The sequence below is a fragment of the Osmia lignaria genome, chromosome 11, assembly GCF_051020975.1.
Source record: "Osmia lignaria lignaria isolate PbOS001 chromosome 11, iyOsmLign1, whole genome shotgun sequence".
Lineage (NCBI taxonomy): Eukaryota > Metazoa > Arthropoda > Insecta > Hymenoptera > Megachilidae > Osmia > Osmia lignaria.
This window is the reverse complement of record NC_135042.1, coordinates 4,637,409-4,665,322: the sequence shown is the minus strand read 5'-3', so window position 1 is coordinate 4,665,322 and position 27,914 is coordinate 4,637,409. Positions and strand designations below refer to the sequence as shown.

Here is a 27,914-nt window from a genome sequence, read left to right as displayed (position 1 = left end):
AATTGTTCACATAAATAAAATTTAAAAATTTTCTATTTACTAAAAGTGAATTTTTATTTTTTCTAGCTCGACAATGTATGTAACTGTTACATTTCCAAACGAAATCATTAAATAAACTAATACTGTGTATAACGATCGGAAGGTAGGCACACGGATTGGTCGAACATGGCGAAGCACGACATCTCGTGACACGGGTCTGAATTTAGGAAATGGTTTTACACCCTTTATTGTTTCCTTCCTTGTTTATCAGATTACCTTTATATAAGATGAACAGGAAATCCATATACATATATATCTCGACACGTTTAAAAAGAATCCCTAAAAAGGTATTGTACGCGCAATATTTGTCTGCAATTTCTCTATAAACCTCCAAATAAAATCTCGCGTTGGCTTATTGTGTTTCGGTTCAAATAATTTTCAATATAATGACTTGTAAATTTAAAATACGAAAAAGGTATGGTTCTAAAATTTGATCTAAAGAATCTAATAAAATGCTACAATACAGCAACTGGAGGAGAAGTAGTTTATGGAGGTACAATATGGTGGGGAAAGCAACCTGCCTATCGTTCTCCCTCTACAGAAATTTTCTTAAACTTGTCGAGCTACATGGCTACATGTGCATACGCTGATGATGCAGCTGCTTCGTAAAGGTGGAAGCGCTGAAACACCAAGAAAGATAACAGGAAACTTACTCTCAGATGCAACATTAGTGGAAATCGAGCGTGAATTATCGCTTATCGTTTAATAATAAGCGATACTGAGTAAAGACAGAAAGAAATTTGTACATAAAAACGGATGAAAAGTACCGTATTACAAAACAACGTGACTATTGCGGCCAGCAAGTGGTGCCGCCATTAACCTACGGCGAGATATCCGAAGTTCGTGAAAGCGTTTGACGTCAGTGACCAAGAACGCTGATAATCTTGCGGCGCAGATATCGCTACGCGAAATATCAGAGGATATCTGTGGTGGTTTACGGGCGGAATTAAATATATGAAAGTACATAGTGGTTTATGGTTTAATATACGGCCTCGAGAATATTAGTTAGGCCCATAATGGGCGGGGTCGTGGCTTGGGTCGAGTGAGAGACATGGAGCGACCTCAGTGTTCTCAGTGGTGAGCTGCACGGCCATCGCCGACCGTCGGTTTCGCCTAGCGCAACCAACGTACTCTGCTATGACATCGTTCTGAAAATCCCAGATTATCCCAGTAAAAGGTAGGAGTTTTCCCTCCGAAATTTGGATGCGCGCTGTCTCTCTCTTTTTCTCTCTATATCTCTCGCTCGCTCGACCCTGTCTTTATTTTACCCTGACGGTGTGCTGTCCTCGACATCTCCATCGCTTTTGTTTTTTTTTCGTAGAATTTTCCCAACGCGTTTCTCCGGCGTCTGAACTTAAAATTTTTAATCTCCAAAATTCATCTCCTTCTCCACATCGTTATTCCCTCCTTTCTACTTTCTTTTCTTCCATTTCTTCTACCTTCCGCCCATTTGATACGCATTTACCCAGCGTTCTTTGTCCGCTCGGATCGTATTTGGCTTTCATTGTGATATTCCACCTTCGATTTTTGATAACTGTCCTTCGTAAACACAGAGGATGCACATTCACGTGGAAACAGTCCCTTATGCGCACAAGAAGATTTAACGTTACGTTCGATTATACCCCAGTTACACCTGTAATACTTTCGATCTTTCTCCGATGCGTTCCCTTTTTATTCGCCGTCTTTTTCCTGTATTGAGATCTATGTAGTACATATACATGTACCTATATACGATTCACGTATGTATGCATACATATGGCGCAGGTTTATTTGTATGCGCGAACACTGACATGCATTCACGTATTCGTGAAAGTACTTACGTACACGTAGTAAAGCTTTCTTTTCAAACTGTTTTCGGGCTTCGCTCCTTCATTGTGTTTGCGCAAAATAGCTGCGATACGTTGTACTTGATGCATACATACTCTTATCGCCGACAATAGATGCGACAACAAAAAAAAGTAACAGACACGAATATTGCGATTAACCGGACGATACCTTTAACGCACCTATATTCATAGTCGCAATAGTACCTACTCAAAGATTACTGATTCTTTAAACGCATGCGATGTGTAATCAATTATGCGCTTAGTTTATATGTACGGTCGCGTGCTACTTAGGCTTCCCTTAGTTAACCCTTTGGTCATTAATGCAAAGGGATATTTTTCTGTTAAATTTAAGACCTGAGATTTCAGTGTTGTGTAAATAATGCGTGTATGAGTCGCAGAGATTCAAGTGTATTTTTAGTTATTCAAATAGGCAATTGTAAGCAACAACCGCGATCTTCTTACTGCTCTCTATAAAGTCTGTACTCATAAATGCATAGAATTTTTCACTACTGGTTGTACAAGGCTCTGCTCATACATAAAAGTTCGTATTCTGCGATATAATAGTGACTGAAATGTGCGTGCTGCTCTATCACCGTTTTGTTTTTAACGCTTTAGATTATCTTTGGTAATTGTAAATAACGTTTTCATGTACCATATTCTTCAGAGTTGTCCCTGATATATGGCAAACGGGGCACTTGAACGGGGCCCTCCGAACTCTAGGGACAGCTCTGATAACGCCTCTCCGAATGGTAAGGTATTGCATTTTATAACACATCAAACGCAATTTTTCAATTTACTAAAAACATTTGTATGCATCATATTTGTTCGAACAGTGCTATTTATTGTATATGAAGCATCGTGAAAGTAATGTCATTGTAGTTGTATGGTTATCCCTAATATCCAGCCTCACCGAACATAACCTCATATAAATTTACTGCGTGGAGAACACCGTATACTCCTACGAAGCACCATTCCCTATAGTCTCGTACTAACTTTGAAAATTATTGTAGCGCGAGTCTCTAAACATCGAATAAAAGTTTCATAAAAAATAATGCTCTTAGCAATGACGGACATCGAGAAAAGTTAAATTAGAAATGATGAACCGTACAGTCAACTAAAGTCGGCGTTATTCGACCAGTCTTACATAAAAGTAAACTACTTGTTATGAGATTAATGTAACATTAATATCACTTGAAATATTCATGAATTCTTTGTGTTGATAGAATAAAGTATTTTTAAATATATCCCAGTTGATTGACGGGTTCTACTCTTGTTTGTTGTGTTAATCATCTACGCAGCAATGTTTGAATCATCCAATACCGGATAATGTCGATACGACCATCGGCAACAACCAGACCCCTGATTTCGACGTTAGAACGGAAGTCGAAGACCCAGATTTTCTGAGGACAAGGCATGCCCGCGGTATGGGAACCGTATCGACGATAACACGGGCGTCGTAGCATTAGAGGCACAGCGTTTTCTCGGCTTCTCGTGTCAACACATTCCCGACGCCCACGATGAGTGACGCATGCGCCCTAAGCGTCTCGTCACTCTTCTTCCTCCCTCTTTTCTGTTCGTCTCCATTCCCCTCGTTCTCTTTCGCTGATTCACTTGCTGGTTCTTTTGATTCTCTCAACGTACACACAAAGGCTCCCTACCATTCCTTGGATACGCCCCTGGCTTTTGTACGAGCACCCTTCTTGCCACCAGCTCATCGGGTAGCCGGTTTGAAATTCCTAATTCGTGAGGGTGCATAGACAATGCAGATCGTTAAAACAAACTGAACCCGATATTCTTTCTCGTGCTCCGTTCGCCCCTTCGATATGTACGTCCCTGGCAGGCGCGTAAACCTAATCGTTCTTCCCTCCCCTCCAACGCTGAACATAGCCGAGTCTCCTCCTCTTCCGCTCCCACTGCACGCACCAATTTTCCAATTGATAAGGGTGCACAGTTGATACAGACTAACCCTATCCCTTCATCCTCTCTTTCGCTGTCGTTCTCTCTTTATTTCACTCCCGGCTCCCTCCTCCTCGCGTTGTAAAGTTAATATTGCTGCACCGATAACATTGGCTCGTTTCTGGAAGACGTTGAGACAATTAACGCGATTTTCAAGAGAGACGATGGAAAAATTCTTGAAGAGGGCCTGGGAACTTTGGAGAGTAGCTTTTTTTGTGTAGGAATACTGAACTGTAAGCTTCGTCTTGGAACAGCCTTTCGGTGAGACGTCTGGAGACGACGACAGATTGTATTTTCGTGGATCGGCTGTGCGTAAAGAATTGACTGAGCGCCTCGAAGGTACGTCTACTTAGGAGTGCACCCCCTGTTTTCCCAGGGGACATTTTCCTGCTCGAGGAGACGTTCGAAAGGCAGTCGAATTCGAGGATTCACACAATAACCGTCTTTGCTTATTACGAAACCATCCTCGTCTCTTCACCTACATTTGTTTCCTTTTTATCAGCGTGTGATTGGAAAATTAAAGCCCAGAAAATTCAAGCCCGGTATTGAACCGAGATCTGGGTAAAAGCAGGAGGGGAAACTTGTTCCTAGCAGGCAAGCCGTACGTTACGTAAAATTAACAATCATGTTCCGAAACTCACTTTCCCGTCTGGGATTTCGGGAGAGGGAAGCGGATGGCATGAGAATGTTACGAGGTAACACTGGGGTATCCCTCGCGGTAAAGTACCCCCAGCTTTACACGGTACTGTTCTTTGACAAAGGAATAATTTTTCTTCACAATGTTGGCAAAGTTCTAACTGTTTTGCATCGGTTATTCTAATGAAAAAAGTATGTAGTAACTCTTATAAAACATGTATGTAGAATAAGTTGAGCTTTGGCTCGATGCGTGACGCGTATGACAGCTGTAGCGCGGCGTTGCCACGTGTTGACTTTGGCTTAACCTAAGAGTGACCAACTTGCTGGCCAAGCGTATGCATTCTGATTATCTTACATTCAAATAACGTTATAATATAACGTTATGACGCAGACGACACGAATTTGCTTTAAAGGCTAGGAGAGTTATTGCTGTCTGGCGAAACGTAGCGCAACTTCATAGATATTGTGTAAGCATCGTGTGATCGGAGTAACAATGGTCAGACCCGTACAAGTTTCATCCGTCCCTTTGTGCGATCCCCGCGTAATTCAACTAAATGAGACTCCTCTTGTGCGTCTTAGAAAGTATTAGAATTTCTCCCGCGACCAGTTTGAATTTCGAAAGGTTTCTACTTATGTACGTCGCCCTGTACATTTGACGTCCTCGTTTCATTTTTCATAACGGTCGAACCGAGGGTCTTCGAGTTCTCGTCTACGTGAGTGACCGCTCGTCGTTCTTCACGGATATCCAACCTCGTGGAAAATGTTCGCTCCATGTCGAGGCACCAGAACTTTGGTGTGTTTACTTACATGCTCAGGGCTGTGCCAGCGGGGACCCAGTATGATCTTCAAGAACTGAGTGGGTGCGGCCTTTCCCCGGTCTCGAAAGAAGGGGACCGGATTTTCTCTCCTGTTTTCTCTTGCTCGTTCCACTCGCTCGCTCAGTAGGTCCTACCTTTTTTTTTTATTTGAAGGTCCCTTCGTGCTCGCAGCTTTAGCATCAGCACTCCCTCGCTTTAGGGTCGCCCCTATCTTCCTTCCTCTCGACTACCCTTCACGATATTAAACCCCGTACGACTCAGGGATGTATAGTACAGTGCGATTCCATGGTTATGTCAGTGAATAATTTTTTAAACAAATCATATACGATTCATGTCGTAGTCATAAAATAGTGAAAGATCGAAGTAGGTAACGCGTAAAGACGTGCAGTATTCCGTTCGATCTACTCTTACCTACTAGCATCGTCACTGTACTTTTACATTTACTCTCGATCGATAACATTATTATGTACGCGAGTACATATATAGATTATGCGATAGAAAATGATTCTTTTTATCATTTGCGGCTGGGAAATGGAATGTTTGCGGCGATACATCGGATCAAATGGTTTGAAGGTATAATTCTATTATATCTTTAATCGATTCTTGATCGATTTTGATAATGCGAATAGAATTATGTCAGTACAAATAATTGCAGTTTGTGTGGCCGATAATTACTATAAAATATTGGTTCTAAATAACGCAAACGTTTTACAGTTCTATCTCCGGTAAGCGTTTGTCCCTATAATCTGCAAAGATAGTAAATCAGTCGGTATCCTTTTGTCAATGTTTAACGTTACAACCTTTTACGATCGCAAATACAGGTAATCTAAAAGAAAAGAAAAAAGTAACGTTAAATCTAATCGTCCCCCGTCGACTAGCACTTATCGACCGTATCGTGACTATAGCGAAAATACCTGGGGCACCGTTATGGCATAGCACGTCCTTGCGACGGGTCTCCCCCACTATCGCTGTCTTCCCCCACCGCAGGGCAACCTCCCCTTCCAGTCTGGCAAACCGCGTTTCGTCTCAGTCTGTCGCGCGCCGCCAACGGGTGAGGTTGTGCGTTTTCTTGCATACCACGCGCGGTGGTGGTTGTTTCACGTCACCGTAAGCGCGCGTGTGTGGTCTAGTGCGCGGGTGCGTACGTACATGCGTGTGCCTTCTGCGGTGTCACAGTGTGTACGTGCGTCTGATCCTATCATCGTGGCCTCTGCGTTGAACCGGTCGCATACAGCAACTGTGACATCGAGGCATGACAGCGACGCGGGAGTGTTACCCCATACGGTAGGAAAAACTTCCTTATACCGTTCTTCTTTCGACAAACACCGTCTGTAGCTTGAAACGGAATAACAAAAAAGGCGAACCTTAGCATTACTCGTTGTGTCCGCCGTACGAACGACCGAGTGCACGCTCGGGAACACTACACTTGGCCACGAATGTTTTATCCGAATCGATACGCCCTCCGGCGGGCATTTCATATCTCGCGGAACGTAGACCGGAAATGCTTTTCTTTGTACGCATGATTTCGAAATCATTTATTAAACAACACGCTGCGTTTTAACCTCTTTGACCCGAAATTTTTTTACACGTAAAGTATTATAGCTTCCAAAATATTTATAATATTGAATATTAAATTTTGTAGGAAACTTTATATCTACGTCGGGTCTGAAGGGTTAATCTGACAGATAGATCGCGTTGTCAGTATATATTTTTCATTTTATACGGTTATCTATCTATGATCGTATCGTTCGATTCTTTCTCGCTATGCAGTCGATACTTCTCATACTCGTCACGCGTTTCAAGCCGAGCAAACAGACTTAACCGGGGAATATCGTGCGATGCATTTATCTGTTTGTAAGCGAACGAAACACGCTATTCCCCGTGCAAGATAGTTACGTATTTTTCAACGTTTCGAATCTATCAGGTTAGTTCTTTCGAGTGGCTTTGTCAGTTGCTCAAGGTCTTGTGCTTTGTGTTGCGGTAAAAATGTTACGGCGAAACATCGATACAATGTATCTAAAGCCACGTTCACACGCGTCACTTTGGATACATAGTTTTTATTTTCCTTTTTTTACTTTTAGATATACATATTATATATCATACTACTTTTTAACGTAATTTTAACCTAACCTACCGAGTCGGGGATCATGGGTGTCTAACCTTATCCAAAGCTGTAGATCTAACCTGTCAGGACTTACGGTCCGTCTCCATAGAGCGTTGATCTACGGCCTTCGGTCGTTATATGTTAAGGGTTATCTAGGAATATTTTTTCTAAAATCGAAGGTGTTTCTATCACATAAGTGTCATTTACCGATTATCGGCAGTGAAATTAGCCGCGTGAGAAATCTCGACAAACATTTACGCTTCTGTCAGATAGCTCCATTTAAATTTCATTCGATGCCCGCTTGACCTGATACGAAGCGGAGTGAAGATAGTCTCGATACATACAAGGTTCGTTCCGTTTTAAATCCACAACTCGTCCGATGCTGTTTAGCGTTCTTATTTCGGGGTGGTAAGTAGAGAATCAATGTGTTCGTGTGCGTGACCGACTGACACGCAGCCGAAAGGTTAGTTAACAGGTATATTCTTGAGCCGATGTACTTTCGTCGTTCCGAAAACTGTTCTACGAATGAAATTACCGTAGGCATCGTTCGCGTTGATGAAATTGACCGCGCCGATGATAATTAAAATGCATGCCAGTTGAACGAAATTAATATGGCGGACCATTATTGGAGCACAAACAATTAATAGTGCGTCGAGGTCTAATAGGGGAGACCAGAAAAACTTTCAATTTATAAAAATTAATTTTTCTTGCAACGAAAATTGAAAAACGGAGTCGCAAGGTTTTCTAATTAGAATTATTTGAATTTCATATTTCACCAGGCAATGCGAGTTTTACTTTAATATAAACTATAAGGTTTTTAATAATTATTATACTATTTTATCCATGTGAAAATCCAGCTGTCTTCCGGCAAGCACTTTCTGCAAATCGCTAGGGGAATCGAAAGCGTTTTCTTTATCGATCGCATGGAATTACAGCTCACGCATTCTCGTTTCGAAACAAGCTTGCTTCTCCTTTCCATAGGATATTCTCAGGCTAGCAAGTCTGTTGCGAGGAGAGACCCAGGTAGACGAGCGAGCAAGCAGGCAGGCAGGTGGTAGCCAAAGAAAGGCGGCAGGTCCACCTGGGTTTTTCAGGAAGTGGACATCGCCCATCCACAGAACGGTATCTACGGTCCGTATATCCTTAGTTGGAAAGGCTCTCTTCCAACAGACCATCATTCGTTGAATCGACTTTCTGACCTTACCTACCTTGAAATCTCTACTTTGTCTCGTATACCTCAATCAGAAGATAAAAATTTCCCCTCTTCATACATTTAATCCTTAAGTACTGTGTGGGGGCCTGGGAATACCCCAAGACACACTAGGTGTCTCAATAATTTTCAATCAGGAATTAAATTTTCTTTGTGAAAAGGGGTCTCAGGATACATTAGTAGGAAGTTTAGGCTTTGCTATTCAAAAGTTATAGACTGTAGCTAGTGATGGAGTGCGAAACGCTTCGAATATTGAAACTTACAATTTACCATCACTTTGCTATAAGTAGATTTACCCAAGCGAGTCTAAATGTTATGTTAAGTGTAGAATAATATAAGGGCACAGAGCCCTAATTAGAAACTTAGACAATACTCACCTCTTTATTAGATTTAAACCCTAATTAGTACAACTTATATCACTCTATAAGAATAATCTTAAGCTCGTAGACCATTTATAAAAGCAATACCTTACTAGGAATTAAGGTTCCTCAAGGACCTAAAATTAAAGCAGTGTACCTTCCCATATGAACCCAGCTAGGAAGAAGAGCTGAACAGTCAGGGTACCGTGGCGCCCCTTTTTTCCACGGCTCCCACAGTACCTGAGGACGATTGTTGCTTCGTAGAGAGAGAGAGAGAGAGTAAGGCTATGGAGAGGAGCAGCCCTCGAGGGCTGGCCACAATATCCATCATTATGGGGGAGAGGAAGGGAATGCCGGGGATGTTGGTCGTCTCTGTAATTCGCTGTTGCGGTATGCGGGCACGGTGACGCATACGGGCTGAACCCGTACGTTCATTTTGCAAAGGAAAAAAAAAAGAAATGAGAATTCAGCGACGAAAAACGAGTCCCTTAAAGTCGTGGACGTTGCGTGGCTCTTTGTGGGCGACGATATGCGGGCGGGTACATGTATGGTTTATGATTAAATTGGGTTTGAGGGGGCTAAAAGCCAACCAAGAAGCTCGTTAATGACGCCTTTATCGTGGAATTATTTTTCTAAAGATGACGAGTGTAATTTCGATGCTTCGAAATCTCTATTGTATTTTCTAATCCCCACCCTTAACAATCTAGAAATAATTAAATATCTTTTTCGATTGCCATCGAGCGAGATATGACTTGGAAACGGTAAAAGGGACGGTGTTAATCGTTAAGTTTATGGTAGTCAGAGTTTTTGCCAGGTCATCACGTTAATTTCCCAAAGCGACGGCAACGAGTAAGGGCACATCGTTAGTCATCAGCTGTGACTAAGAAATAACCGGAGCTTTAGTCGGACACGAATTGCACAAGTTTTTCCATGGTATCATGTAAACAAACGTATATAGATCGACGATTCAACGACACGTGTACCTATATAGCGTATCATCAGAACAGAACTGGCTGGCGTTTCCGGATTGTTACGTTAGTCCGGTTCGTTTGTTTCGTGAAACCAGTAGATCCAGTTCAGCAGGGCTAACGCGTGTACCTGTTACTGGTGCACGTTGCATAAATTAGGTCGCGTTAAACCTTTATACGTACGATGAACCTGTACAGGGTGTTTCAAGAAGCTTCGATACCGTGAAAATCATAGAAATTCTATCAATTAGTTTTCTCGATCGATTTTTGTGAAATACTGTGATAAATAACATTTCATTTTTTCGTCGGTCACGAGCACACACACTTTCGTTTACGCATAATTCGGCTCGAGTCATTCTCAATGGAATTTTTTCGAGTTTCTCTAAGCGGGTCATTTAAATGAGAAATCTAACGGAACCTTAAAAAGTAGGTTACCGAAGTTAATTCTTAAATGTAACATAAATACACTATGCTTCAAGGGAACATATTTTTAATTTCATCATTTTTTTTCCTCAAAAACAAACCTCGTTTTTGCAACACTCTTGTATAATTAAATTTCAGGTATTCTCACTTTTGCATTGTTTTTCACGCGACGAGTATGTAACTCATTGTAACGTACGGAGGTTAATTTGATACGTGTGCATAATGCAACGCACGCGAGGAGAGTTGCATAGAAATAAAAGCAAACCAGGAAGAATCGAAATTTTACCAGAATTTTTCATTAAAATTTCTCTCGCATCGAGATTTATGTATATTAAAAATTCGTAAGGTTGAAATTAAAACAAAGTATGCGCCATCGATCCGGGTCGAAACGCATCCTTCAGGATCACTGAATCTTCTCTTCGAAATCGGACCTTGAATATTTTAACGCATCCTCGTTTTCTTCTCGAAGGCTACAAGTCGACCATTCGCACAATCGTTTTCCCGGCTATCTGACCGCGTAATCTTTCGCTTCGAAAGCGAAAGACCGACGTGGAACGAATCGAAATGAAACCTATTGTTCTTTTCGGGAAACAAGAGAAAATTGTTGACTCCCAATTTCAGAGATTTAGAACAGCAGCATTTTTTTTTTACAATACTCAATACTCTACCTTGATAATTTTTTACCTAGAATATTCCAAAAAACAGAGCCAATCCACGCAATCAGCGTCAACAATGATCAGCAAGAACAAAGAAAAAAAATTCATTCGAATAAAACAAAATCTCTCGTCTGACCGGTACATCCTTTGAGAGTAGGAGTAAAGTGGAAATTTCTCTTCCTGTTTCGTTCTAACTTCTCCTCGCCTCTCTCTCTCTCTCTTCGATTTTCTCTCTTACTTGGTCTCTCCAGGGTGCTAGCCAGTTTCGTGATACGAGGCTGGCCGGATCGATAGAGAGAGCCTCGGTTCCTTCGTGTTCTCTTTCTCGAGTTGACGATTCCTGGAGGATTCGAAGGAACCGAGGCAGATTTTCATGGATAGAGAGAGAGGGATAGGGGGGTACCGACCTGTTACCTCGCTCTAGGGACCGCCCTTTGTCGCTCGCAAGCTTTTAAGGGCCAGTCGAGTGGACGACGAAAGTCTGCGGCTGAACACCAGCTGGTGGAAAATCGAAAACGCCAGCTGCCTCTGGCTCCTCGACCGGCATAAATTCCAGCCTTTTGTACGTACCCTGGCGTAGGTCGAATCTCGGCTACTTTACACCCGGAGATCTGGACCCCCCCACCTGAAAATACTGACTTGAAGATATCCGGAATCTCTGATACCGAGATCCTTAAACGGAGAGGAAATCTAATTAACCCTCGGATGGGGGTTGCCTCCCTTGATTTCGTACGTTTCATATATATTTATAAGCAATCGAAGGGAAGGAAAGAGTTAAGATCGGTTCGTGTGACCCCGATCGCCAGCTTTTGGTCGCATTGTTGTCTGGAACGGTACATATGCGTTCCTTTGCCGCGACTCCTTCGTCCTCGTCTCGACGGTTTTTGCTTTTGCTCGACTCTTTCTCGAGAGAGGAGTTTAAAGGTAAACGGGTTTCTCACCGATCGCAGACACCGCTCGAGCCACATCACCAGGAGACTCCTGCCTCTCTTGGTCATACCTATGAACGCGTACACCATCTTCGACTCCGCTAAGTGTTCGTCATCTATTCCAGAAATAACGCGCGACAATTTGTCACCACGATCGTTGCACAATACTGTTCTGGTTTCGTTAAAAATTTGCATTCTATCAAAGGTACATATTGCTCATCGTGCTTGGTCATAGCGAAAGGGTTAAACGGAGGTTAGAAGCCATTTACCCCTTTGTTCGAGGCTGAAATTTCTTCCCAGGAATACGAGTTTGTCACGGTCACGATGTACTTGGTTATTGCATTAAAGAGACGTATTAGGCGTGTTAAGTAGCATTTAATAGCACCTGTTACGTTAGGTAGCCTATTACTTTACTTCTGTTCTTGATGGTAAATAATAAATATTCAAGTATGCGCTTAGCTCTAGTCTAACTATTCCTGCATATACATGTAAGGGAATAAATGCTAGTGTCCTTGATTATATGATTTTTTATGATTTTATGAAAGGTTTGGGTTAGATGAATTGTCAGGTTAAACAAGTTTGCTATAGTCAGAATTATTCTGCTCCTTATTTAGCGTCATTAATAGCAAAGGTAATTAGCTATTCTGTTCCACAGCCGGATCATTCAGTATGCAAATGTCGCGCACAACCGACTGTCGCTTAAGAATTCAAGCATCTCGAAAGGAAACTAAGTCGTCGGTTATCTGAAACATTCTTATCGACCCCATGACATATGGTATGTTCACCTGGTGTCCAGCACCCTGTTTGCTCTCGATACCGTGCTACCGGTTCAGAATTTGCGCCAAGGCACACCTGACCAGACAGACTCGTTAATATACCACCCTTTCTGCAGTTGCCTTGCACGTGGCCCTTAACAAAGTTCCGAAGGGATAACGTCCTTTTTTGTTCCACGATAGGATCGTAATGATTGTACAAGCATTTGTTGAAATTCAGGAAGATTCTTTAAGAACTGGTGATCACGAGGCAAAGGAAGACACTATGCGGTGGGATTCGGTCTGAAAGTCCTTCGTGGTCCAAGTTTCTTTTTTTAGAATATCCTAGGGTCGAGGATCTTTGTTAAAAAAAAAAAAAAAGATTCGCCACAATCGTTGAAAGATTTTTCTTTGCTGCGGATGGGGCCAGGGTTCGCGCAAAGGCAGAGAGAGGCTGGGCCCAAAGCAACGGGGCCTGGATATTCCGGTTCACTTAATCGTTTCTTCGGACTTCGGATCGTGGCAGGCCAACTCTCTGTCCCTCTTTTGGCTACCTTCGACCGAAAAAATGAAGAAAAAGAGCTTGCCCTGTTGTTGGTTATACACGAGCGGGCACAGGAAATCATCCTGAGCCTATCCCATAGAATCCTTTCCCAGTTGAATATTCTTCTACAGACGAGTCTTCGAATATCAGCGTGAAATGAAAAAATATCGATATATGTTTATCTTTAGAAATAGATGAACCATTAATAAGTTTCCACTATTAACGTGCGCACCCTCTGTCCCTTTTCGCATGACCTTTCTTCTTGTACAATGGTTTGCATTAACAAATTATAGTTATATAAGAATTTATGTTTGAAAGGATTTCTTGACTCTGTTTAAAAATTAACGATTTCCTTGTGACCTCTAACATCCATATGGTTGTGTGTCCCATAGCTTTTCACGCTTTTTCAAAAGTCACATTAATGTGCTTCGCGTGTCGATGAGCCATCGAAAAGGAGCCATTCCATTAAATACATTATTTATTTATTTATTTAATATTTGATTAAACACTCGGTTTGCATACGTTGCTCCTTTTCGTGAGCTGTCGAATGGCGATACTTTTGCCAATGGCGAGCGAGAGAAACGAGAATGATGAAAAAAAAAAAGAGAAATGTATATGGAGGCTACGTGACCGAGAGAGCTTTTTACCGGAAATGCATCCGAGCTAGTCGCCACGAGCGCCAAGCACCAAACGCATGCGAAACGAGGAATGATTTTACATTCGTCATGAATTTTATAAAGAGAATCTTGAAAACATTGTACTCTGCAAATTCTGCGTGAAAAAACAAATCGAAAAGTCCTGTACCGTTTTGCAATCAGACCTTCCGTTCTCGAGATATTAGCGATTAAAGATTCGATGTTTAACTTCCGGGGCGCCCCTACTTTCGACCACGTGATCAGTTGCTTGGCCAATCGCGTGAGGTTTACACTGCGCGCGCCGGAAGTCACACATCCGATTATATTCGCTTGTATCTTGGAAATGAAAACTTAGACTGTAAAATGGTAAAGAACTTTTCGTTTTATTTTTTCATGAAGAATCTCTAGTTTGATGTACAATCTTTTCGAGACAGCCTATGTATATCTTTTAATAATTATTGTTACTACATATTATTGCATGGTATGTTTGTCTCTAAATAACACCCCCTATGCTATGCCCGCGAAATATGCATTCGTTTGGTACAATTTATTTGCATTGTTATAAGATAAAAAGTTGAATAAATGATTGCGCGGGGCCCTCGAGATCGGTAGAGACGGTGGTGTCGTTTCGAGCCGCACTCGAACATGGCGGCGTGGTCGGATGTTCTTTCGACATTTCGAAAGAGCAACATGAAACGGAAATCTCTTGGTTCATCTAGCCTCCTCCTCGGTGTCATCGTAACGTCATTCGAATATCTCGCCAGGTTCGATATCTCGGAGGAGGACTTGAGTGGGGCGTGTGCAGGTTTTAAAAACAAGGGCCAGAAACTACGTGCAAAGTCGAACGAAATTGTACGGCGAGGTTAACCTCTCTCGACGTGTCGACAACAGAGTATACGAACCAGGAAAAAGAGAAGAGCTAATAGAAAGACAGAGAACGAAGTTAAAAGTGTAAAAAGGGACGGAACGAGGCAAGGGTGGAATAAGATCGAAAGAGACAGAACAAAAGGGGAGGGAATGAACGGCCCTGGAAGTCATCAGCATCGCGGCTTGGGCATGCAGGGACGTTACAGGGCCGTAGTAAACGGTGGTACCCAAACGGGGCCCCATTCACGGCCTCCAGCGCCCCGTGGTGGATGGCACCCTCATAATCAACACCCTCAACACGCCCAGATACCTCAGCAATACACCGGCAACAAGGAATATCCATATCGTCAATGTCCACCGCCACGCTTCCATAACGGGTATATAACGAATCCTATTTTCGGTTATCTTCGGTTGTCCTCGGTTATTTTCGCTCGTTGTACCGGGAATTTTGAATGTCTCTTCTCCTCGATTCGTTCTTTCGATAAGAAATCTATTACGTTTCTAGTTTCATATATCATTTTCATCGGAAATTAGTCACGTGATTAGTCAACGATGATGCGTTGTAGCCATTCGCGCACATGACTACTGCGCTAGTCAAAGCCATCGGAAGCGTCACGATTTGTTATCGTTTAATGAGGCGAATAATTATCGCTCCGTGTTCTTGTTGGATGTACAAGGTGTCCAAGTTCAAATCTCGTCTGTTTTCATATAAAAAGACACCCGGTAGTGTTGCGTAATTCCGTTACTTAACGTCAAGAGATTATCGACGTAATTATTGAAGTTTTGTTACACCGTGGATAGGGATTCGTCGGTCGGCTCGTGAAATTCTCGCGGACAAACGAAAGTGTGTTCTGTCGAGCGACGCGTACATTCTGGCATAGTGTATTTAATTTTCACAGCGACCGACATTGAAGAGTCGACGATTCTAATCGACGATAATAAACGCGCCACTCTGGGGTGTCGTTGCGACGCCGTGGACGTCGTTGTTTGCAACCTAGCGACGTATTTTTCTTTTCGTCACCGACACGCATTTTTGTTAGCATCGTTAATTCTCCCTTCTTGATTTTTTATAATTTTTTTTTTTTTCTATTTCAATTTATTTCCATACAATTACAAAAGACACTGTATACATATTCATATCATCCACATACACGTTGTAAGTAAACAAGACCGTACAACGCAATTAATTATAGAATAAAATAAGTTATCTATTTCTTCGTGAAATTTGTTGAAATAGGAGAGATTTGTTAGTTGCATGATACACTATTATATAGCGCGAGTTTGAACGGAATATGTTCAAATCAATAACTATAATTTTTCTCTTCTTTTTTTTTTTTTCTTTCTATCCATCAATACGAATGCTTGAACGTTTATGTTCTACTTGTTTATTTGAATTTTTTATTCTTCTCTATGTTTTCTCCGCTCTCTTTGCTACGTACCATGTTTATACATTATACTTCGCTGATTATCTTGTTTAGCATGCCATCGTGTACCAGTATCACTTCTGAATGAGACTACATAACACACACGTTTCCTTCTTATTCCACGTATATACGTATTTCTCGTTGTTGCGTGCCCTTTTTCCCCCCATTTTTATTCAAATATCGAGTCCACGTTTCGCGATGGACGATCGCTCTTTGTCGATTACCGTGTACGAGACGTAAATATGGCCCAATTTATTCAGCTGCGTAAAGATAGAAACAACATCGTGTCGTGCGTATGCCTCTTGACGACTCGGTTAATTCACGTAAACCGAACAGAGATACATAGTTACACGGTTGTAGGATCGGTTCGTGACGAGGAATTAGTTCGCCAGGGATACTAATTGTTCGAATTGCAACGATGTTACGGTGAGAATTTGTTTAATTATTGTATTCTTATTAATTTGAACCGTTCGAAGGACGTAAACTTTACTCTTTGTAACTATTCGAGTCTTCGAGGCTTTCAACGTTTCAGACGTGGCTTAGGTTTCTTACCTTTATTCAGAGTGTTCTAAAATTTTGTAAATTATGGAATCTTAGAAGCTTAGAATTTCAGAGACCAATTTCTCTGAAAGCCATAAAGGAGAGTTTCGAGGATCCATATTATTCGTACCGGGGATCTAACTGGAAATAACACCGTAACATCGGTCATTTTAGGTACCCAGAGTTATAGTTGAAAGGGCGTCGTTAATAGTTTGGTGGTTCTGTACGTATTTAGGGACTGTCCCGGAGTTGGTACGTCTTCCGGACCGAACGGTAAGGAAGTATCGTATCACGGGAACGTAGGCGGATCCAGCGTGGGGTATAAACCGCCCCCGCAGCACAGTCCGCAATCGAGAGGTCCACCGGCACATTTTCCACAAGAGTCTGTGGGTCCTCCGGCAAATTCACCGCCATTGCATATCAACATCTGCGGCCAAGTAAGAATCTCGCCGAGATCCCGACATCCTGTCGCGTCGACACTCGTGTCTGTGTGCGTGCCTCTGTTGAATTTTTTTGTAAAGAGAGATATATACACCCGTAGGAGAACACGATGCGTGGCCCGTTATTGAACATGAGTCCAGGTCTCGGAGCTAGCGGCGTCGATATGGAGTATCGTAGAACTTCTCAAGGTACATTGAAATTTTCGAAATCAACTAAAGAGGAATCTATTTTTCAATAATAACGAATATATCCTTTTTTTCTATAGCCACGAATCAGCTACCTCTGAGTCCTGTACAAATACAACCTTCGCCGCCGTATTACAGGCAGCCTAGTCAAGACGATGGTAGAAAGGTAAATTCATTTATTCTTCAGATCGTCTAATGTTAGATTGATTTCGATTTTGTCATTTTTAGAGCGAGTCACCGTCGAGAAAACGTCGACGAATATCACGGAACGGTGCCGTGTCTGGGATCGAAGTACGAGAGACGACACCACAGTCACCTACACCACCGTTACACACAACTCCACCGCCATGGGAATTTTCACCGGCACCCCAAAGACGATCACCTCGCAATCATATGTCCACACGCGGTAGTCCAACAATTCGAAATCGTTACCAACGATACACCGACTCGTTCGGATTATCCTATTCCTTCATTCCCGGCCACAATCCTCATCCGACGATTCACAACTCCCACCATGGTATCCATGGCTCTCATCACAGTATCCACAACTCGCACCATAATCTGCACAGTTCCCATCATAATATGCATAACGCGCATCAGACGCATCCCCATCATCCACCGGGTACAGGACACCATCCTGCGCAGGGAGCGAACGGTCCTGTGGTCGTTGACGTTGGACAAGTCGGTGTTTCCGGTTTAGGGGTGGCCGTCAGCGGCGAACCCATCTGGCATCCTCAAGCGACAGGTTACAGAATTCCTTGTCAGCTGCACAGTATATACACACCGACTGGGGCACACGCGTTTGCGCATTCGTGTCAGGTAAGTATTATTCAGTCTTAAACGTACGCAGACCGAGCCTGATACGAAGAGAATACACCTGAGACCACACGACATCTTGTACTGTTATCAACTTAAACGCGATATATGATTCCAATGTAAGAAACAATATCGGAGTCTAACGCGATATTGATCTATAAAAGGGTTAAAAATTGTAGTCACGATATAGTGAGGGCGTAGCTTAAACAGATTTTGCGATGACGATACCGCGATATCGTGGGGGTATATCCATGTAACGACCTCCCTATATCTTCCGCGAATCTTTTCAGCCCGGAATAAGTGATTTCTCCGTCGAATAAATTGTTCAGGGTATGTTACAACGAAGGAATGTTATTTTTCACAGGTCACACATCACCATAGTCACTACCCATCGGCTCATCCGACCCATCCAGGCCACAGCCTAGTCGGATATCCAACGCCAACCGGAGGTCCCGTGGCGGCTCTTCATCATGCTCATGCACCTCCACCGCCCGTCCATACTGCTCATTATACTGCGCATCATCAACTCTCGCAACAGGTAAAAATTAGAGACAAGAAGTTATTGTAAACAAGTGATGCTTGAGTTAGATAACTCGCCTAACGTATAGAAGAGGTTTTGATTGTTGAAACATTCGTTTTTTATATTTGTTCCAGAGAGAAGTTGAATTAGAGTTAATTGAATCCCATCATCATCACCGAGTAGGAGCCGCAGCCGGTGCTCCGTTACCATTGCCGCACTCGTACTCGCCGCCAGCTCTCACTCAAGTCACGACTCCGACTCCTACTCCTATATTCCTGTCAGAAACTAGAAACAGTCAATTGGAAATGATTCAATCTAGAAATCGTCGTACAGGACCGAACGTTCACACGGTTAGACGACCAAGGTCGGGTAGATGGAGAGGTACACCTCCGATACCGCAGACTTATCCGGCATTCTTACTACACTTCTTGTGAGTATCGATATTTCTTGTCCAAGTTTCGTCACAATATCTCAAGCTGATGTAATCGTGAAAATTGGTGTGCAATTCGCAGAGCGATGTTCAGCAACCCACCATTATCGCCGTACAGTCAAGCGGAGCTTTCATCGCCAGATTCGGCAACCGAAAATTACGAGGCTCTACTGTCGTTGGCTGAAAGACTGGGAGAAGCTAAACCACGAGGACTGACCCGTGCCGAAGTCGAACAGTTGCCCTCGTACAAATTTAACGCGGAAACGCACCAGGGAGACCAAACGATCTGTGTCGTGTGCATGTGTGACTTCGAGGCTCTGCAGTCGTTGCGTGTACTACCCTGCTCCCACGAATTCCACTCGAAATGCATCGACAAATGGCTTAAAGTAAGTATATATCTTTTAGTCTAAATTACATGGAATAGTTGGCTAATCCATCTTCAAGTATACTAATGTAAACTAGACCATAGTAGCCCTAGCTGCCCTTCCACTTATTGTATCAATGTAAATTAAGTTTCAGTGTAAGAATGTATGAAAAATAGGAGCTGGTGCTCCAGCAATTGAACCTAAAACCCATATGCTGAATCTAGGTGTTCCAAATATAAAGTTAACACGTTCACTGTGGCTGAGATATCTACCCCAGTGAACGCGTCACGACCATATGGTTTACTTATTGTTCACAGTCGAACCGAACGTGTCCAATATGCCGTGGCGATGCCGGACAATATTTTGGAAACGCCAGTACCGGTAGCGACTGACGCCAAGCTGCTCAAGTGCACTAGCGCCAACTGTCACGGATCTCAGGGACGCTACTTCGCACAGAGCTACCAGCCATCAGGTTGCTGGTTTGTGCAAATTTCTGTTGACGAGCATTTCTCTCGTATCGAGGAGGCTGGGAACAAAGACGACCGCGCGGAGTTGCGGTCCAAACCAACGGCAGAACCGAGCGTGTCTGCTGCAACCCTTCAGCCAGAGGATTATGAAAATCGAAGAACGATAAAAAAAAAAAAAAAAAAAAAAAAAGATGAAAGAGAAAAAAAAATTTAAATTCAGGGTATGATCGTGTGTCGGGTGTTGAGAACAAAAAAGGACCACACGCAATAAAGGTACACGATTTTAAATTAACAGCATGCAACATTTGTACGTTGACGAATGAACGTTTCTCGCGTGTTTATTCCATATTGTTTTTTTCTTCGGATATTAGAGAAAGGGGAGAGAAAGAGTATGTGCGAGTGTATAAAATGTTGTAATAAGCAATCAACTGATGTTAGGGACAAACGAGAAAGAAGAAGAAGAAAGTTTCAGAGATATTAAAAGCTACACAAGCATTTCACGTCAGAGTTGGGAATCTGACGCTTGTTCGTATATTATTATTATAATTTTATTTTTTTTTTCTCTTTGTTTCAACTAGCGCTTTGACATTTACGTATTTAACGCTCGTTTGTTGTTTTGTGTTGCTACTTTTTAGGAGAGTATCGGGTATATATTGTGTACATAAGTACTTGTAATAATGCAACTATTGCCACTTTCCATTAACGTTCCAATTTTTATTATTATTATTATTACTATTATTATAGTTGTCTTTTTAATCCTACGAATTGTACATAATTACGTAAAACACTCCTATTATACATACACGCGCGTATATGAGTGTGTGCGTGCATATAAAACCGATTCTAGGTAATTTGTTTCTTTTTGTTAGGGAGGGAGGGGGGACGGGGGGGGGCACTTAACCAAATGTAGTACATAAATTCTTTTCCTTTTTTTTTCTTCTTGCAACAAAGAGGACAAGACGTGTTATTGTGTCGGGCAATGAAGAAACACAACTTCCTAACAAATATAAGCTTTTTGTGTCTTTGTGTAGGATGGGTGATCATTTTGTTATTATCAATAGTTGCAGAAATAATTACCGGGAAGAGATGATTTATTTAATATTCGTTTCTCTCGCGGTGGTTCGTCGACAACCGTTTCCTTTCTTTATCTACTTCAATGATCCTTCGAAACCGTGAGAGGAAATAAAACAAGAAGTCAGTCGATTCAGCAATAGTTTACTATACGCAAAAGATGCAAAACTAAATAAAGAAGAAAAAAAAGAAAGAAAAAAGAGAAAATGATAAAAGAATACCGCTTCTGTTTCCTGCGTATCTACCTCTAATAGATGAAATGAAACGATTCATATTTTTTTATACACACATCTCATAAACAATAAACGTACGTACGCTAAGAAAACCAAAAAAGAAAATTTAAAAAAAAAAAGAATAAAAGAGAGAAAGAGCACACGCGCGCGAGGGAGAGAAAAATAAGGATGGATTAGAAGAATCGAGTTAACCGCGATTTCGGAAATTTTCAATATTAAATAACAAACTTTAACGATTAAGATTCGTCGGATAAAGTAACGTTAATATTTAGAAAGTCCCTGCAGAGAATCTATGATATTCGTTCCCAAGAATTTTTGGAAAAAATCTCACGGCTGGACACCACGTGTCGATTTTTCTCTATCTCGAAGATCTGTAAGAGAAAAATCCACTCTGATCATTCTTTTTTTTTTTTTTTTTTTTTTTTTTCATTATTGTTCGAGAAATTATATAATCTTTTGTTGCATTTTAAATTGTTATAAAGCTGTACCGTAGAAATCTAATGGGGGAAAAGAAAATTTCTTGTTTAGACTTTTTGAATTTGGTGCTTCGTTTCTCGCGTGCATAGCTTTGGAATTAATAAAAAAATCACTATATCTTTCATGGATTTTTCCATTTAACGCGTTCGCTGTCGATCACGCGATATCGCGGGCCTGATCATCGACGTTCAAACGTTGAGGCATCCAGCGACCGACTTTACTTTTGGAATTCGGCAGCGAATGGTATTCGATGTGTTAATTAGATTACTGTTGAATTAATGAAAAACATCACGTGGTCTTCTCTCGTAACGGTGTAAAATAGAGATCGAACACGAAACGTGTAATGGGTTCTTGAACTGTCTCCTTCCATTTCTTATCGCGTGCCTTTACTGTACTTGACCGGGTATCGGGAAACGATGAGAGTTCATGGGGAAAAAGGAAATAGAGAAAATGAGAAAAAATTTGAAAAACCTGAATTGACCCTCGAATCCTGTGAACTAGAAAGTTCAGGTGAATTTGAAACATTCGTTCGAGTCACAGGAGGAAATGTACATTTGGAGCAGAAAAACAAAACCACTTAATTAGACCACGATTTGGCAAACTGTAAATTTCTTTTAAGATTGTTTTATTTTAATTAGTATACTTTAGGTATAAACCTCCAATTTTGGATCCACACATTAATTTTTGAATATATAATATAGAATTGAACGCTACAAATATTTGATATCAACATGTTAATTTTTAACGAACAAATAGAATAGGTAATTAGTTACAGTTTATCTTTTGCAATCGAAGTATGAAACTATAATGTTTGCCAAATAATTTCCTACCTTTCGCATCGGTGTAGCTTCATTTGTTAAAAATATTTTAACAATCGTTTGCCAAAATCGTGCGTGGTCTAACGCGTGGCTAAATCATCGCATTACCACCGTGTCTACCACCTATATCTGGCTAGAACAGGACCAACGAGCTTTATTTTACACTCTGACATTCTACAATTTGAATGTAAACTGATATTTCTCGGTCAATACTTGGAACGATACTCTACGTAGGACGTAACAGAATTTGGATCATTAATTACACCTTAATTTCAATTTCCATTCGATTGATACGTGTTCTACTTGGAGTATCTTAGAATCCAGTAAGTTTCTAGCAGAGCGAATATACTCGTAAGTGAAACTCGTCCGTGCAACCATATATACGTAAAAAAAAAAAAAAAAAAAAAAACATGTACTTTTTAGTAGTTTTGTACGGGTCTAAGGCTGCGTTTGCGATCATTCAGAAATATCATTTGATCGAGACTAAATGACCATTCGCTGTTCACATTCGAAGAATCTAAAATTATCAAATTAATAGAGCGTCATTTAATTCGATCAAATAATATATGAAAAGGTAACACGTGCAAGCACAAATCAAAAGATATTGATTTTCATTGTTTCATTTGGTGGAACAATATCAAAAGCTCGTGTATACATGTATGTATGTGTGCGTGTGTGCGTGTTGGTTTTTCTTAGATGCGTTTTAACAGGAACACATATCACTTAATCTCCATCGTAATCCACGCGTCTCGCACGCTCGCCCTTTTTGTCGCTAGACCCGGCCAGAGAAAGAACAAAAGGGAATGGCTCATTTTTTTACTAGCTTAAGCGAAAGAGACGGAAAACGATGCGTGAACGTGCGTGTGAATTTGTCGAAAGGGACGAGCGTTCGATCGGAAGGAGCTAAACGCCGAACAAGATCTACACATCCGGTGTTCAGTGAACAAAACTACTCTTTTTCTCTCATCGGGCTTTTCACAACTTTCCATATAGCTTGGGGAATCTTTTTTTTTTTTAATCCCAAGTAGTATAACATTGACGTAACTAGGGAGGGTTCAAAGTGGCCCCCATAATCTATCAGAAATGATCAAATCGATACAAAAATATTGCTAGCAGCCTGAGATAAAAAAATACTAATTACGTCAGTGAGTAAATTTAAACGCGAATTGGAATCTCTTTCTCTTCTACGTTTCTGTGATAAATAATAAGAAACAGAAAAAAGAAATATGGTATTCTCGTGATATAGAAATCTCCTTATTTTTCCTGGGCCGATTCTCGACTACAGAGGTTACTTTTGACCCCCCGTCCAACGCTCCGTCCCTTGATACGCTTAGATTAAGCTAGGCATAATGTACCCTTTAAAACGCGTACCTTAAGCACACCCTGAAGCCTAGTGTACCAGTCGCAGCAGATAAGATACAGAGATCGGTACCTGGAATTAAAATTTAATATATCTTAGTGACTTTAAGTTTCATTTAGAGGGGTTCCATTACTATGCCCTGTACAATTACTAATTTTCAAATTGCAGAATTATTTTCCATCGCGGTAGCCATGATTGCAATTATTTAAAACGCTAGTTATTTCAAGATTGATTTTCAAAAGAGTGGTATACATTCAAGGTACCGATCTCGATGCAAACCAAGTACCAAAAGATTCAATTGTTCCGATATGTACGAGGTTGTAGAGGTAAAGTTGATTTGTATATAAAAGATACATCCGTTTATACACACACACACACACACTGTACAACACGGATGAAAAAAAAAAAAAAGAAGAAAAGGTAACAGAGCCATACGCGTTATTTTAATGTGCCGCGAAAATGGAACACACGACAGCTAAAATTCGAATGGGTTTGATTCTCGATTACTTTAGAGAGAAGGCAGGGTGCTTGCCCCCGTGGATTCGTAATATTGAACTTTCTGTGTTCGATGCCAGCTGCGCGTTAAACTGATTTATGCATATCGAAGCACGTCGTTGTTGAAGTATTCATCTTCTGAAAGCCATGGCCTCTATGTGGACACGGCACCCTGAAAGCTTTGCTGAAATAACAACGATCGATGGAATTGTTTGCCCTCGAGTCCTTTGTCACTTTTTTTTGAAATTATTATTATTAACCCTTCGGAGCAGTTTTTTATTCTAACGTTACGTTTTTTATAGGCTAATAGAAATTTGTTGTATATAAATTATTAAACCTTTGAAAATATTAATATTAAGTATATGGGGTACCGATGGCTTGGCATCGTTCATTTATTAAGTTTTATTTGAAAATTTCTCACCATTCTCCAAGTTACCGTTCAAAGCTAATTAATTGTTTAATAATAATTATCAGTTTTCACGTAGCTGGCATTGCTTCACCAATGAAAGTAGCGAAAATCGTATCCGATGACCGGAAATGTTATTCGCGGGGGTTGAAAGATGAACAGCAATAAATCAAACGTTGAGTTCCACGAGATCCGTGGAGAATAGAATTGTATAGAAGTTTTCGTGCGTTCAACGTGTGTACAATAGTGTTTATTAGTTTTTGTTGCAAACTTTTGCTATTCGTGAACAGAGAGACACAGCCGTATCGCTTCACCGCAGATAGTACAAGCATGCCATTAGTTTATAATTCGTTTAAGGAGAAAACGCAACAGTATTTTCTCTAGCGAGTGGTGCTTTCTGATTGTACGTTTTCTTTGAACATAACGGAAGTGCGCCCCGTCATCTGGCACCGGGACGAACATTACAAACCGCCATATTTGACAGAATTTAGAAATTAGAACATTTTTTTATGATTCCAGACATGTACAGTTGTGCGCAACGTAAGCTTCTCTTAATTAAGGGTAAGTGCAGAAGGAGGAACCTCCATCATTTTGTCTTTGATCTTGGGAGAATCTAATCTAGAAAGTGATGGAACGTTTCTTCCTCTCCATTTTTTTTTTTTAACCAAAAAAGCCTTAATTGCACCCAACTGTACATTAATGAAGGTTGTGTCAAAGTTTAGGGAAAGATGTTTATCAAAATTATCCCTTAAAATTTGACCCAACCTTTCTGGAACACTCCACCTAATTTTTCCATCAAATCATTGACCCTCTACATTTTTGTTGAGTAAGATCGTTCTACACGTCTTCCTACCGACACAAAAAAGTCTCGTTAATAAACCATAAAGAATATGTCGACCTCCTCAGACTGTACTGTTTTTTCCTCCTTTATTTGTCAATGAAATAATATCAGAGGTGGTCGGCAACGTCCTCGGTAGCCATGTGTTCTCAAACGATTTTTATATTTTATATTATAGTAGAATTAATATCGCTGCTGCTGCTGCTGCTACTGATACCACTATTTTCGTTAATATACCGGAAGTGCGTTAAATGTTTTTTATACAAGCTCGATTTAACGTTTTTTAGTTATATTTAATTTGTTCGTTAGTTAATTGTTGTTATTATTATTGTATCATTACCATTATTATTATGTTATTATTAACGTACGAAGATATTGGTTCATTAAGTTTAGATTGTAATTCGCTCTAATATGGGGAACACGTTGTTAACAACCAAAACTAGATAAATTTTCTGTATACAAAGGAAACGTTTCGATTCAGAAAGGAAATGAAATAAACATCGAAGCGTTTCAATGAAAGCGAACCATTTGTACAGACGCGAAGATAACGATGCCAAACATTATATATTATTAATACTGACACTATTGCTACTACTACCGCTACCGCCTATTATTATTATTCTCATTCTCATTCTCGTTATTATTACTATTATTATTATTATCATTGAAATATTATCAATCATTATTCTCAGATTACATGAATTTTTTTTTTTTTTTTTTTTTCACGTTAAGCTCATTATGAATTTTCTTTCGCATTCACACAATACATTAGTCAATTTGCCCTCGCATGCGACTTCCATGAATCGTCAACGTACGGTCATAATTGATTCGTTTAACATCGTGCTTCGAGCGTATCGACGCGATGTCCAAGCGAACAGGTTCCCTCCTCTTGTAAATTGCACGAAGCTCGGTCGATACGCCAACCACGTCGCATGGCATAGGCTTACATTCGTACACAATTGTTTTTTATGTGTTTCAGACATAATCATAGACATATAGGTACATTTGAGTGCAACCTAGGCTTCTTCTGAAAATAAAAGTAGAGTAAGTGTAAGGGAAGGAACCTTCCTCCACTTGCCTAAGAGGGTAAGTCCAAGGCAAGTGATAGGGCACTCTTTTCCCTGCGCCTTACTTTAAAAGAAGCCTCTGTTGCACACAACTGTGCATTATGTACTTGTTTGCTATTGTTATAATGCACCTGTGTCCAACAAGGGAAGATTCCAAGGTGTAACCCTGACTTTCGGGCGTGTCTTTGCACAATGATGCCTAGTACTCGAAAATTGATGTTATATTCTGTTGTTAACCAAAGGCTCATCAAAAAGTCACACCTCAGGACCGTTCCCTTCTAAGCTGTATCGATTCGCGTTTATTGGTAAAACCGAATTCGCCTGGACTCGTCGGAGATGCAATATCGATCCCCGGGTGTTATCGATCAATTCGTAGCGCTGCTGTGGTTACAACGCCCCTTGATCGCGTTGCAGAATCCCCATAATACAGCAGCGTGCCTCGACCAAAAGGGAGTAGCCTCTAATTTGCGACGATGCTGCTGCTGCTATTCCAATCGACGTCATCCCCGACTCGCTCTCGACACCCTCGGTGTTTGTACGTTTTCGCGTGTGGTAGAAACGTGCAACGAGGGTTGCAAGAGCAACCAGAGAAAAGGGGTAAAAACGTAAAAAATGAGGCGAAATCGCAGGCTCGAAGATGAGGGTAATCCACGAGGGTATGGGCAAGATGCGATAGAATTCCGAGTCGCTTTAAAGCGAGATATGCTCATATCTCGTGACCAACGACACGATCGAAAACGTTCTATCGACTTTAGGCTGCTCGACAGATACACTATTGCAGTAGCAGTTCTACTTTAACGGAAACCCCCTTGGCTGCTAGAATTTATAGGGGGTGGGTCGCAGGCTTTAGAACATAAACCCTCTTCCTCTCTATGTTCTCTCTGTCCCTCCCTTTTCGTTACTCTTCTTTCTTTTTTTTCTACCCCCCCTGTCTCTATATATTTGCCTTTTCATTCTTTCGTTCCGGCGTTTCTCTTTTTCTCCACTTTTCTTTACATTCCTTTTATTTTTCGCTTTCTCCATGCTAATGTCCTTTTTTTATTCATCCAACTTGTCAGTTTCCTTCTTTTCATTGTTTCAATCTTGATTATTGATTATAGATCATCAGTGCTTATGAGCATTACAGTCGCATGCGTATTGTATTTTTTTTCTGCCTTAAGTCATTAATTAAAAATGAATTGCGTCAGATTTTGAGAGACAACCTGTGTTTCTACGGTTCTCCAACTAAATCCATACTTC

General features: G+C 41.0%; 1 protein-coding gene across 5 annotated transcripts; it reads left to right on the top strand.

The window, feature by feature from the left end:
* The first annotated feature begins 510 nt into the window (after positions 1-510).
* On the top strand, positions 511-26,188 carry mura (ring finger protein murashka). 5 transcript variants are annotated; one of them, XM_034323963.2, is made up of 10 exons: positions 511-1,216; positions 14,620-15,099; positions 16,922-17,123; positions 17,228-17,315; positions 17,393-17,478; positions 17,541-18,131; positions 18,493-18,666; positions 18,783-19,078; positions 19,161-19,464; positions 19,761-26,188. In XM_034323963.2, the coding sequence occupies exons 2-10, from the start codon at positions 14,873-14,875 to the stop codon at positions 19,833-19,835; spliced, it is 2,043 nt and encodes a 680-aa protein (XP_034179854.1). In that variant the 5' UTR covers positions 511-1,216; positions 14,620-14,872; the 3' UTR covers positions 19,836-26,188. The 5 variants fall into 5 exon arrangements, with proteins under 5 accessions (XP_034179854.1, XP_034179857.1, XP_034179859.1 ...); XM_034323966.2 differs by lacking the exon at positions 511-1,216 and adding an exon at positions 4,198-6,559; XM_034323968.2 differs by lacking the exons at positions 511-1,216; positions 14,620-15,099 and adding an exon at positions 4,201-6,559.
* Positions 26,189-27,914: the final 1,726 nt, after the last annotated feature.

Excerpts from the sequence above, each read along its gene's own strand:
- mura (XM_034323963.2), top strand. The coding sequence starts at position 14,873 with ATGAACGGCCCTGGAAGTCATCAGCATCGCGGCTTGGGCATGCAGGGA. Across the intron at positions 17,479-17,540 it reads GTCAAGACGATGGTAGAAAG|AGCGAGTCACCGTCGAGAAA; the intron begins GTAAATTCATTT and ends TGTCATTTTTAG. Across the intron at positions 19,465-19,760 it reads GCATCGACAAATGGCTTAAA|TCGAACCGAACGTGTCCAAT; the intron begins GTAAGTATATAT and ends TATTGTTCACAG.